Here is a 14,055-nt window from a genome sequence, read left to right as displayed (position 1 = left end):
GTTTTGCTAAAACAAAAAACATGGGCCGCACCCAGAACTGGTTTAAGAAAAAATAGGCCCAACTTCCTTTAAAACCAGCCCAAACTTCATCACAAACAAATGAACATCATTGTTCATCTTCCTCCTTCAGCCGACGGTTACAGAACAATGTAACGTAAAAAAAAATTTGAAACAGCAGCTTGTAACGGAAGAAAAACTGGCCTTCATGGCAGTGCATCTCCATGGTGGAGCTGCCCTATGCGGCACAGGTTGCATTGCTGCCCTATGCGGCGCTGCCTTGTGCGGCACAGATGTCCTGCGAGCGATGCACCCAGCGGTCCCAATCGGTACATGCAAGCAGCACCATGGGAAACGACCCAGCTGGTGCGTGCGACGCCATGGACGACTTAGCACCCATTTGGTGCACTCACATGCTCGATGCACTTCATAGCCGTGGCAGAGGCGCCGAGCTGTGGCCCCACGCTGCACTGTGTGCAGCGCTGCACCATGGCAGCGCGCAGCACCGCTGGGTGCACAGAGCGTTCCTGAGGCGCTGCTTCTCCACAGCACCACCTTGCTAGTGCTGCGCAGAGCCTTATGCGGCGCTGCACTGCACCTCTACGTGCGGCATGAGCAACGCAGCACGGTGCTGACGATAGCTCTAGCCTCTACCACTCCTTGGCAGACACTCCGCGGGGTTCTTGCCTTCCGCTGCTCACTGGTGGGCGCAGCACCTAGTGCTCGCTGCACCTGGTGCCTGCAGCACCTCGACGGTGCATCTCTGTTGGCACGCGCTGCTCCTCTGCAAGCAGCAGAGGCCGCAAAACGACCCTGGTGGCGCCAAGGTGCAGCGCCGTGCAGAGCACTTAGCTCTGCGTGCGGCCTTGCACGCGGATCTACCCTCTGTATATCAGCCTTCGGCACCGCCATGGTGCATGGCTTCGCGCGAGGTAGATCTTTACAGCCTTGGTGAGCAACAATTGCTATCACCTAGTGCAGCGTTGCTTGCGGCTTGTGGTCGAAGCGACATGGGCAAAAACCTTTTTCTAGTGAACGTTGCTGCCACATATGGCCGTGTCCTTGTTGGTTCGATTGGGTGGTTGCAGCCAATCCACAGCGACGCTACCACCGTAACCGCCAACCTCAACAGCCATATTACATACAATCATGCATAAAAAAAAATTTCACGTAAATGAAATACAACATCTCCGTCAAAAACACAAATCGGGAACAACCGATTAGGCTCTGATACCAATGTTAGAAATACTAGATTAAAGTACACAGCGGAAGCGATATTATCTCATTGTAAATATCTAGGATCTAGTGCGATTGTTCCACAGATTCTTTGTCGTTGTCGTCATTTATTTGAAATCTCCCGTATCGATGGTGCAGTGTGCTACGTAGCAATACCAGAGCAACACCCACATATTCTACAGCCTAGATGCCGGGACTAGAGAGAATCATTTGAGAGAGAGATTTCTTGTTTGTGATGCTTGTATTCTCCAAAGGGGAGAGGGGCTATGTAAATAGCCCCTCTAAGTGTAACCCCCGGCTAGCCCTTAATGACCAGTCATCAAGTCTCATGAAGTGATTTAAGAACCATTTTATAACCACCAAGAGAAGGCGAAGGGGTGCCCACTATAAGTGTCCCTTTCTTACACTTGGCTTCCATGGATGAAAAAATGGTTTTCTCATTACAAAAACAAACCCAAAAAAAAAAAAAAAATACCCATGATTTTTATTAATTACGACCCCACTAACCGCCATTTGTAGGAGGAAAAGGCGGATGATTTCCTATATAAATATTCAAAAAGCGCCGAACAAACAAGAAAGTAATACACTTGCAATGAGTTGATGTCAAATATTTTTAGTAAAAAAATAATAATAAAATATTTAATTATAATAAATAATTGTAAAAATAGATAAAAAGTAATGATTAGATTTTCCACTTGAATCAAGTTTTGTACGTACACGTGGATAGATCAAGTTTTCCACATCATGAACAACACGCAATTCCATTAATATGTTGACCAAAGACTAACACTGGCCGTACGTTTCATGAGCTTTTACTACAGCATTTGATGTTTTGCAATATTGGTCGACTTTTCTATCTCTGTTCTCCCTGGCTCTTCTATTCATATTTATCCAAGTTCTCTTCCCCCCCCCCCGGCCTATAAATTCAAACATTCTGTTGGTGTAGCAAAAATCGTTTAACAAATCCAAAGAAAAAAAATAGTCATTTTCGATCTATTGGAGTGACTTGGGTCTCGTTTAGTGTTGTTTGGAATTCTTGATAGTATTTTGGTGTAGTTGTACGGTAATGATGCGTACGTCCATAGTAGTGAATTAAAAACATAAGTGTAAAGAAATAAAAGAGATAGACACATAGATTTAGGTGGTTTGGCATAATGCCTACAACGTTTACGGGCATTTGGGAAGGAGAAATCTACTATAATAATCTTGTTTACAGTCTCTTAAGACCTCTCATATCTCACTGTACAATAGTAATACTATATACAAATTCTCTAGAAAAGAGGCCTTCGTTGGAGCTTCCTTGTTTGAAGGAGTCGTCAAAGAGGAAGAAGTACTGAAGAAGAAGAAGATCAAGATCCCCTAGACGGAGAAGAAAGAACCTCTATTTATCCTGACTGTCTTTTTCCCTCATGCACTCCCTACAAATAAGGCCACGCCTTTGCCCGTCCGTCCCTACCCTGATAGCCCTTGCACTCTGGTCCCCCATGACCCCCACACCGCATGACCTGATCCTTATCCCCCATGTCCTCCTCTTGCACCCTAGTTTCTATCCAGGTGGGCTAGGCTTGGTGGCTGGCCCACATGGGCTTCTTTATTTTTACTCTCTAGCACATTCTCACCCTTCGTTTCTCACTTAATTGCACGCATTAATCCTGATAGCTAAACAGATATATATTTCAACTCCTCCTCCTGATCTACCCGCCTTATAAATTCCCACATTATTCTTCTTTCCCTAGCTAGTCTCCTTAATTTTGTTTTCATCAACTTTAGAATCAACAACATTGCAAAATGGTGGTGTTGAGTAAGATTGCAACAAATGACCCGCATGGGGAGAATTCTCCATACTTCGATGGATGGAAGGCCTATGATATGAACCCTTATCACCCTACCAAAAACCGCGATGGAGTTTTTCAGATGGGTCTTGCAGAAAATCAGGTTTGGTCATGGAGATCGAAATATATTATGCTTATATATTAATGTTACTATCTAGATCACTTGATATATATATTAGCACTACTGCAATATCGCGTTAACATACATACTGATCAATGCTTTTCTTTAACTGTATAATATTGCTTCAGCTTTGCTTTGACTTGACTGAAGACTGGATCAGGAAAAATCCCGAGGCTTCCATTCGCACAGCTGAAGGAGTCAATGAGTTCAAGAATATTGCCATATTTCAGGATTACCATGGCTTGCCGGAGTTCAGACAAGTAAATATATATAAACTTATTCTTACACTTCACAGAATCAATCAAGCATATTTCGATGGCTTATGAAAAAACAAGAATCATAGACATGCATGGAAAAAGTACAGAAATGAATCAGAAATCTAGATGTAATAATGGCATTTTGTGACAACCGGATGTGTTTTTTCCCTTTTTTTTTTTTTTTTTTTCAGGCTGTGGCGAGCTTTATGGGGAGAGTAAGAGGTGGTCGGGTCAAGTTTGATCCAGACCGCATCGTCATGAGTGGTGGAGCAACAGGAGCAAACGAGCTAATCATGTTCTGTTTGGCAGATCCTGGAGATGCTTTTCTTGTACCCTCTCCTTATTATCCAGCGTAAGGATACTGTTATCTCTCGGATCTTTCTGCACTCTGCTGAAATAATAATTACCATATATCAATTTCTACCATTTTGGTTTATGCGCAGCTTTATCTGTTCTATGTGTTTCTGCAATATATAATATTTTCTTAAAACTCGCTATTTTTGCTGAGTTTTTAACCTAGAAAATGGCCCATTTTAATTAATTATAAGAATTACAGGAGAGGAATTCCAAAATCCAAAATCCTTGAAAATTTAACATTTTAAACCAAAACCTTTTGACCTTGAAAATTTCTTGACCTTGAAAATTTTAAACCAAAAACCTTGAGTAGACTTTACCACCTGCACTCGATTGACTGTAGGAATGATCTATGACAAAATCTCAGTTTCTTTATATCATGTTAAGAACCGCGTGGTCAAGGTCAAGAAATTTTCCAAGGTTTTTGGTTTCTGGAATTCCTCTCCTTTAATTCTTCTAATTAATTAAAATGGGCCATTTTCTAGGTTAAAAACTCAACAAAAATAGCGAGTTTTAAGAAAATATTATATATTGCAGAAACACATACAACACATAAAGCTGCGCATAAACCAAAATGGTAGAAATTGATATATGGTAATTATTATATTCAGCAGAGTGCAGAAAGATCAGAGAGATATCAGTATCCTTACGCTGGATAATAAGGAGAGGGTACAAGAAAAGCATCTCCAGGATCTGCCAAACAGAACATGATTAGCTCGTTTGCTCCTGTTGCTCCACCACTCATGACGATGCGGTCTGGATCAAACTTGACCCGACCACCTCTTACTCTCCCCATAAAGCTCGCCACAGCCTCAGAAAAAAGAAAAAAAGAAAAAGCACATCCAGTTGTCACAAAATGCCATTATTACATCTAGATTTCTGATCCATTTCTGTACTTTTTTCCATGTATGTCTATGATTCTTGTTTTTTCATAAGCCATCGAAATATGATTGATTGATTCTGTCAAGTGTAAGAATAAGTTTATATATATTTACTTGTCTGAACTCCGGCAAGCCATGGTAGTCCTGAAATATGGCAATATTCTTGAACTCATTCACTCCAGCTGTGCAAATGGAAGCCTCGGGATTTTTCCTGATCCAGTCTTCACTCAAATCAAAGCAAAGCTGAAGCAATATTATAAAGTTAAAGAAAAGCATTGATCAGTATGTATGTTAACGCGATATTGCAGTAGTGCTACTATATATATATCAAGTGATCTAGATAGTAACATTAATATATAAGCATAATATATTTCGATCTCCATGACCAAACCTGATTTTCTGCAAGACCCATCTGAAAAACTCCATCGCGGTTTTTGGTAGGGTGATAAGGGTTCATATCATAGGCTTTCCATCCATCGAAGTATGGAGAATTCTCCCCATGGCGGTCATTTGTTGCAATCTTACTTAACACCACCATTTTGCAATGTTGTTGATTCTAAAGCTGATGAAAACAAAATTAAGGAGGCTAGCTAGGGAAAGAAGAATAATGTGGGAATTCATAAGCTGGGTAGATCAGGAGGAGGAGATGAAATATATATCTATTTAGCTATCAGGATTAATAATGCGTGCAATTAAGTGAGAAACAAAGGGTGGGAATGTTTGAATTTATAGGCAGGGGAAGAGAACTTGGATAAATATGGATAGAAGAGCCAGGGAGAAGAGAGATCAGAAAAGTCGACCAATATTGCAAAGTTGAAAACTTCAAATGCTATGGTAAAAGCCATGAAATGTAAGGGCCAGCATGTTTGGTCAACATATTAATGGAATTGCGTGTTGTTCATGATGTGGAAAACTAGTACTTGATCCACGTGTACGTACAAAACTTGATTACAGTGCAAAATCATATCATTACTTTTTATCTATTTTTATTATTATTTATTATAATTTAATATTTTATTAGAGTAATGCTACAGGCACAGTAAATATGCGGACACTGCCCAGTTCAAAATACAACAAATTTATGCTGCCCAGTTCAAAATAGAAGCAGATTTACACTGCCCAGTTCAGTCATTATTGAGAAAAGCAGATTTGCAAAATAGTGAGAAAATAGAAGTAGATTTACTTATGTTGCCCAGTTGCTGCAACCGAACCTGGTAATAATCTTCCTTTCAATTTCAGACTCATTGTATTTTATTATAGTATTTTAGGCTTTTTATTTTGTGGCAATGGCAATTCCAGGTTTGGTTTGGATGATACATGAAAAAAAAAAATAGTCCTGAAGGGAATTTGCTGGTGAGAATCCCATCTCGTGTTTTTTTTTTTTTTTCCAGTGGGAGAGCCTGTACAATCTAGAGCGTCCAGTGGGCATGGTTGAATCTAGGTGCTTAAGTTACTTCTTGTTTGAAAAAAATGCATATATTTAGATCTTTCTGTTTTTTTAGTTTATTTTTTCTTGTTGATAAGTTTTAATGACCAGGAAATGGTTAACAATTTTCTACATCTGACAGGGAGATTTTTTTCGAGATGAACATTTGCATTCAAATGATAAAAAAAAAATCTTATATTTTACTCTAACAAACGAATAGCATGTAATGGAGAGATTCTTACAAATTAATACACGTATATAGGATTGAGAAAGTTACCTAGGATGGCGCCGCTTGGTGGATAGCTAGACCGCAAATCTTCCTTGGTGTCACACAGTTGCGTTAGGGTTAGGTTTAGGTTTGGGAGAGAGATCGGGCAGGGGGGAGATTCCTGGAAGGAGAAACGAAGAAGAAGTGAGGGGAAGAAAGATCGAGAAAGAAAGGACAAAGAAGATCGAAGAGATCAGGGAGAAACGAAGAAGAATGTGAAATCGCAGGGAGAAAGAGAGTAGAGAGTTCTTGGGAGGGAGACGGATCGAAGGAAGTAACAATGCAAAACGTACCATTTTGTTTTCAGAAGGCTGGCATATCAGTGGAAGCAAAATGCACCGTTTTATTTACTCCAATACGGTGCGCTTTACTTCCACGTAGGAAGTTGTCCGCAGAGAGGCCTGAATCATGCCTGCGTTTAGACTTTTTCATTTTATTATCTTTTTAGAAAATATTTGACATCAACACATTGCAAGCGTACTACTTTCTTGTTGGTTGGGCGCTTTGAATATTTATATAGGAAATCATCCTCCTTTTCCTCCTATATTTGGCGGTTAGTGGGGTCGTAATTAATAAAAATCATGGTTATTGTTTTTTTTGGGTTTGTTTTTTAATGAGAAAACGATTTTTCCATCCATGGAAGCCATGTTATGTTTGTTTTACTTGTAAAAGATCAGCGGGCCGAATGAAGTTTCCACGAAACTCCTTAACTCCATATGATCCACGCTTTGAACGATGGAGAGAGAAATTAGGTGTTGGTGCTGACTAGTGACCTTGGAGTACTGGTACTGCGTGGTTCGTGATGCTTTTGGCGATTTCTTGGACTTGAAACTCGCGGTCACAGACTCACCACCCCCAAGCTATTCATGACAAGCCTCCACGACATATATTGTATATGTATAAATATATATAGATAGAAGTTATTATTGGGAGTATCCATTTTGTATATATAAAGTGATATCATTTAGACCACACATCTCCTCAAGTGAGTGTTGGGAACAATCAATTAAAAGCAGTCACGTAGTGAGTACAAAATATGCACTGCTACAGTGGCTTCTCTCTAGTATTACTCATTGTATATACCATTTCTACTTTTGGCCAATTTTCCATTTCTGCAATATGTTGCGCCGTTGCAGGGTTCCAGGAGACCAAAAGACTGCCTCGATTGATTTTAGGGATAAGTTGAGATGATTTTAGATGAATTGAATAAAATATTATTTTTAATATTATTATTATTTTAGAATTTAAAAAAATTAAATTGTTTATTATATTTTGTATAAAAATTTAAAAAAACTGTAATGATGAGATGTGATAAGTTGATGTGAATTTCAAATACAAACGAGGAGTGATGGGGAGATGCACCTAACACATGGAAATGGGAGTAGGATTCCGGTCTGAGTAATGTCAATTAGGTACAAGCTCTAAATGTACAAGTCTTGCATAAGTCTTTTGTAAAAACGTGGGTCCCATTTTGAAAAAGTGAGTTTTTCAAAACTTTCTATGATGAGATCTATTTTTTTTTATAAAAGACTTGTACGAAACTTTTGTATTTGGAGTTTATAAATATTATTTCTCTTTCAATTTTAGCCATACGACTTGTTATTTTGCATTTCGAATCTAGAGTTTTATTAATATTGCAAGTCTTTATATACTGAACATTCTCAGGAATTTAATTTCTGTAAGGTTTTTGGGTCAATGAGGTTACATTACTATTTTTAAAGACAATGTTATTATGTTGAAGGATAAATCTTTTATTTGTTCTGAAACTATAATTGATGGTTTGTATGTTATTACTTCTGATTCACATGTATTATTTGATTCTGAATTGGGTACAAAGCTCACATGTTTTTATCCTTAAAAATAAGAAGAATAATTTTTAAATAAAAATATACTTTGATACAATAAAAATGTCACATTTTAATTTCTCGTCTTAGGCCTCAAAATCTATTTTGCCGACTCTGTGTTAGGTACAAGCTCTAAAGGTACAAATCTTGTATAAATCTTTTGCGAAAACGTGGGTCATATTTTGAAAAAGTGAGTCTTTTGTAAAAGCCAGTCTCATAACAATAATGCCTCAAAAGATCGATCCTCACTTGCTGATTGTTCGCGAGTCAAACTAGCATTCTTGCGGTTTCCTTGTGCTAATGATGCACAATCTTGGACAGTTTAGATCAGGTCACATTGATCCAAGCAGGATCCAAAGACTAATTTAGGGATTGGCTTTTAGGCCAATTAGAACTTCAACAGTTCCCAATCTACGAATCCTGTTTGGAGGGTAAAATGACTAGAATTTTCTCAAAATTTTATATAAAATATAATAAATAATTAAATTTTATTAAATTTTACAAAATAAATTATATTAAAAAATTATATTCTAATAATATTTTATATAATTTTCAACTCTAACTTAATTCAATTCACTATCCAAACTTCCCCATAAGAAGACCTTTAATGCTAAGGGATCTAGAACCAAATATTTCCTAGAATTAGTTCATGCATGCAGATGTATGTGGTCCTATGAGTGTCCAGGCAAGAGGTGAATATGCGTATCTCATCACCTTTATCGATGATTGATAAATTTATCTCATGCGTCGAAAGTCTAATTTTCAAAAAGTTCAAGGGTTTTAGGCTAAGGTAGAAAAGGAATTGGGTAAATCAATCGGGCACTTCGATCGGATCGAGGTGGTGAGTTCCTCTTTGGAGATTTTAAGGATTACTTGTTTGAGAATGAGATTATACTCAATTAATTGATTCTGAGAAAAATTCTATTTATTATATCCACACTACATATATATTTTTTTTCTTACTAAATGTGGTATATGAATAGTGAATAGAAAAAATCAATTAGTTTATGAAAAATAAAACAAACAAATAAAAAATAAAAAATAAGTGTAGTGTGTAAAGATGATAAGTAGCAAAACTTCCACATCAAAATGGTGTAGCTAAGAGAAGCAACGTGACTCTTTTGGATATGGTGAGGTTCATAATGAGTTACTCTACTTTTCCTGGGGGTGGCAATTTGTATTTTCAGATCATGTTCGTGTCGTGTCAAGTCATGAACATTCAACTATATGGATTAACACGAAGACGACCTATTAAAGTAAACGAGTTAAACTTTCAAATCCTAATACTACTCATTTAAATAACGGGTGACGCAACAAAACTCATTTTAATCTATTTAATAATTAATTAGAAATATGTCAACTCGACATGATCCATTTTAACCCGTTTCGTATAAATGATTTGGACTAATTTATATAACTCATTTGACTTGATTAACATAATTTCATATAAAATTTTAAATTTATATTTATTATTAGCCACAATATCTAAAAAAAAAAATAACAATAATAAGACTACCTACTAATAAAAAATATCAATATTTTTCATATTTTAACCTATAATAAAACCAATATTACAAATCCAACAATAACAAATATGGCTAAGGCAAAAAGAGTCAAGCAAAAGCACCACAGTTTGAGTGCAGAGAAATAAGTGGCTATTGCTGAAGAAGTGGAACGTCTTCTAATTGCGGGGTTCATTCTGGAAGTTCACTATCCCAAATGGCTCTCCAACGTTGCATTGGTCAAAAAGGCAAGTGGGAAATGGAGAATGTGTGTCGACTTCACCGACTTGAACAAAGCTTGTCCTAAAGATAGTTTTCCCCTTCCAATGATAGACTTGATAGTGGACTCAACAGCTGAGCACACCTTACTCAGCTTCATGGACGCATACTCTGACTATAATCAGATCAGGATGAGCCCCGATGACGAGGAAAAAATGGCATTTCTCACCGATCGAGGACTTTATTGCTATAAAGCAATGTCGTTCGGTCTCGAGAATGCAGGAACAACATACCAGTGTTTGGTCAATCGAATGTTCAAAAACCAGATGGGGAGAAACATGGAAGTGTATGTAGATGATCTTCTGGTTAAAAGCAAGAAATCCGAACAACATCTTGATGATCTTTGGAAAGCCTTTGCAGTATTGAGAAAATACAAGATGAAGCTCAGTCTGTAAAAGTGTGCTTATGGAGTCAAATTAGGAAAATTCTTGGATTTCATGGTCTCCGAGCGAGGAATTGAAGCTAATCCCGAAAAAATTAAGGCAATTGTGGATATGCCTCCACCCCGAACTATCAACGAGGTTCAGAAATTGACAGGGATAGCCGCCCTGGGCCACTTCATCGCAAAGTCAACCGACCGATGCCGCCCTTTCTTCAAGGTTGTGCGGAAAGCACAAGAATGGGATGAAGATTGCAGTAGGGCCTTCAGCGAGTTGAAGGAATACTAGGCTCATCCACCTTTGCTCAGCCAAACCGCGCCAGGAGAAAACTTGACTGTCTACCTGGTGGTATCACCCAATGCGGTGTTCGCCGTATTGATCCAAGTAGAATAAGGAGTTCAACGCTCGGTTTATTTTGTAAGCAAAGCCTTTCGAGGGGTAGAGGCCAGATACCCCTGAACGAAAATGCTAGCATTCGCATTAGTGATCACTGCCAGATGATTAAGGCCCTATTTTCAAGGTCACCTAATAAAAGTCCAAACTGATGTTCGCTTGAGAAAAATATTGCAAAAACCTGAAACTTCTAGTCTGATGACTAACTGAGCGATCGAGCTAAGAAAGTTTGAGATCGAGTATCTTTCGTGCACCGCAATAAAGGGCCAGGTGTTAGGAGATTTTGTAGCCGAATTCTCTAACTTTCAAAAGGAAATGGTTATTACGCCCCAGGGCAAGCTGTGGTGGGTCTACATCGACGGCTCATTCTGCCGGTCCGGGGGAGGAGTGGGAGTGCATATAATAACAGACTCAGGAGAAAAACTTGATTACGCACACAAACTCATATTCAAAGTCACTAATAACGAAGCCAAATATGAAGCACTCTTGTCAAGTCTAACAATTGCCAGATCGTTAAGGGCAACTGAAGTTGAAGTAAAGGCTGATTCTCAAATAGTGGTGGGGCAAGTAACCGGACAATTCCTTACAAAAGGAGAAAATTTGAAAAGATGTCTTCAACAAGTAGGAGAAGAGTGGGATCTCTTCCAGATCGGCTAGCCAAAGTTGCCGCAGGGCAAGAAGAATTCCCACTCCTAGATCACATTGTAATTCAAACTATTGTTGCGGCAGCAGTAGGGATTCGAGTGTCAACTATCAAGGTCCTACAACCCCCGGAATGGGCCACAGACATTTTAAAATTTTTTCAAGATGGGATCCTTCTAGATGATCGGGAGGAAGCCTAGAAAATTAGGAACCGAGTGGCTCGGTTCACTTTGGTGGAAGGAGTTCTATACAAAAGAGGCTATGCCGAGCCTCTATTAAGATGTATCTCCTCCGAACAAGCTCAGTACGTGTTAGCAGAAATACATGAAGGAATTTGTGGGAATCATGCAAGTGGAAGGGAATTAGTAGCATGAACTACACAAGCAGGATACTATTGGCCTAACGCTCATAGGGATGTCGAAGAGTTCATCCGAAAGTGTCTCAAATGCCAGGAAAACGCACCTATTCCTCATTGTCCCCTCGAAAAACTCACTTTTGTCACCGCCCCATGTCCCTTCGCGCAATGTGGATTGGATCTCATTGGCCCCCTCCCTGCAGGCAAAGGAGGAGTAAAGTTTGTCGTGGTGGCAGCAGACTATTTCACGAAATGGGTGGAAGCAAAAGCTCTAGCAACGATTACGACTCGGACAAATTTCCTCTTAAAATCTATAATCTGTCGCTTCGAAATCCCTTCAAAACTTCATCTAGGACAATAGGAGATAGTTTGATTGTTCCCATTATCGACAGTGGTGCTCGAAGCTCAGAATCAAGATTAAGTACTCTTCACAGGGACAACCCCAAGCCAACGGGCAAGTAGAAGCGACCAACAAAACAATACTCAACATTTTGAAGATGAAGCTAGGGGGCCAGAAGGGGAAATGGGCTGAAGAACTTCCGAGTACATTGTGGGCATACCAAACGTCAGTAAGAACCCCAACAGGGGAAACTCCCTTCTCCCTCATCTATGGAACTGAAGCCATGATACCGGCTGAAGTAGTGGTACCCACATATCGAGTGCAACATTACGATCCAGATCGTAATGACGAAAGATTGAGAGAGAACTTGGACTTCTTGGAAGAAAGAAGGGAGGAAGCCGTAAGCCGAGCCGTAGCCAACAAGCGGAGAGTTGAACAGTATTTTAACAAATGAGTCTGGCCCCGCAATTTCAAAGTGGGGGACATGGTTTTGAAACAAACGGGAGTTTCTACTCAGGATGAAGGCAAACTAGGTCCCAAGTGCGTAGGACCGTATCTGGTAACAGCATCCGAAAGACCTAGTCCGTATCGACTCAACGACCACGAAGGACATGAGTTCCCACACCCATGGAACGCCGAGCACCTAAGGAAGTATTTTGTATGAAAAATCCAAGCCAGGCTCGAACAATGTAAGATTGTGATTAGTTAAAATTTTATGGCCTAATTTCGAATGTTGCATTATTGTGTCTCCTGTAAACAACCTAAATCGAAAAAGCCCGATAACTGGATCGACCACGAAGTATAAAGCACAGGAACCGAGCCATGAGCTCTTACCTGCTAACAGCTATTCTCAACACAGTCTAAATGACTTGCCAAGCTTCGTGAAATATGAGATGCGTTGGTGAGGGAGCAGGGCCTTCGGGCTTTGCCAACCTATAAGTGTCAATCCACAAAGTATAAAGCACAGGAATCGAGCCATGAGCTCTTACCTACTAACAACTATTCTCTATGCAGGCTAAATGACTTGCCAAGCTTCGTGCAATATGAGATGCATTGGTGAGGGAGCAGGGCCCTCGAGCTCTGCCAACCTATTAGTGCCAACCCACCAAGTATAAAGCATTGGAACCAAGCCATGAGCTCTGACCTGCTAACAGCTATTCTCAACGCAGTCTAAATGACTTGCCGAGCTTCATGCAATATGAGATGCGTTGGTGAGGGAGTAGGGCCCTCGAGCTCTGCCAACCTATAGTGCCAATCCACAAAGTATAAAGCACAGGAATCAACCATGAGCTCTGACCTGCTAAAAGCTATTCTCAACGCAATCTAAATGACTTATCGAGCTTCGTGCAATATGAGATGCGTTGGTGAGGGAGCAAGGCCCTCGGGCTCTGCCAACCTATAAGTGTCAATCCACAAAGTATAAAGCACAGGAACTGAACTATGAGCTCTAACCTGCTAACAGCTATTCTCGATGCAGTCTAAATGACTTGCCGAGTTTCATGCAATATGAGATGCGTTGGTGAGGGAGCAGAGTCCTTGGGCTCTTCCAACCTATAAGTCTCAATCTACGAAGTATAAAGCACAGGAACTGAGCCATGAGCTTTGACCTGCTGACAGCTATTCTCAACGCAGTCTAAATGATTTGTTGAGCTTCGTGCAAGGGTGCAGAAACAACCTGATAGGTACACAAAAGTATTTTATGTACAAACCAGGCCTTCACAGGATACAAGCTCGGTCACCCAATTGAACGAAGCAAGAATTAAAGGAAAAAAAAAAGGCGGCTCGGAAAAACTTCACTGTAGTGGATCTTTCACAGCTTGGATTTGAAAAGCTCAACATACAAGAGCGGAGTAAAAACAAGGAGTCATACAGGCAAGTATACGAAAATAGTGAAAAGTCCTATTATTTCCCGAATAGGGTTACAAACAGGGGTACAAGAAGAATATTA

The 14,055-nt window shown here is 39.7% G+C and overlaps 1 protein-coding gene across 1 annotated transcript; it reads left to right on the top strand.

Annotated features, from left to right (window-relative positions):
* The first annotated feature begins 3,021 nt into the window (after window positions 1–3,021).
* On the top strand, window positions 3,022–3,799 carry LOC108997915 (1-aminocyclopropane-1-carboxylate synthase 1-like). The gene is made up of 3 exons (XM_018974299.1): window positions 3,022–3,168; window positions 3,315–3,446; window positions 3,635–3,799. Exons 1-3 carry the CDS (start codon window positions 3,022–3,024, stop codon window positions 3,797–3,799), a joined length of 444 nt encoding a protein of 147 aa, XP_018829844.1.
* Window positions 3,800–14,055: the final 10,256 nt, after the last annotated feature.

This window comes from Juglans regia, chromosome 4, assembly GCF_001411555.2.
Source record: "Juglans regia cultivar Chandler chromosome 4, Walnut 2.0, whole genome shotgun sequence".
NCBI lineage: Eukaryota > Viridiplantae > Streptophyta > Magnoliopsida > Fagales > Juglandaceae > Juglans > Juglans regia.
The sequence above is the reverse complement of the archived record's forward strand: the minus strand, read 5'-3'. Positions and strand labels throughout refer to the sequence as shown.

Bases quoted from the DNA above. Each gene is read 5' to 3' on its own strand.
- LOC108997915 (XM_018974299.1), top strand. From the start codon at position 3,022: ATGGTGGTGTTGAGTAAGATTGCAACAAATGACCCGCATGGGGAGAAT. The intron at 3,169-3,314 runs GTTTGGTCATGG...ATATTGCTTCAG, and splicing joins TGGGTCTTGCAGAAAATCAG to CTTTGCTTTGACTTGACTGA. The intron at 3,447-3,634 runs GTAAATATATAT...TTTTTTTTTCAG, and splicing joins GCTTGCCGGAGTTCAGACAA to GCTGTGGCGAGCTTTATGGG.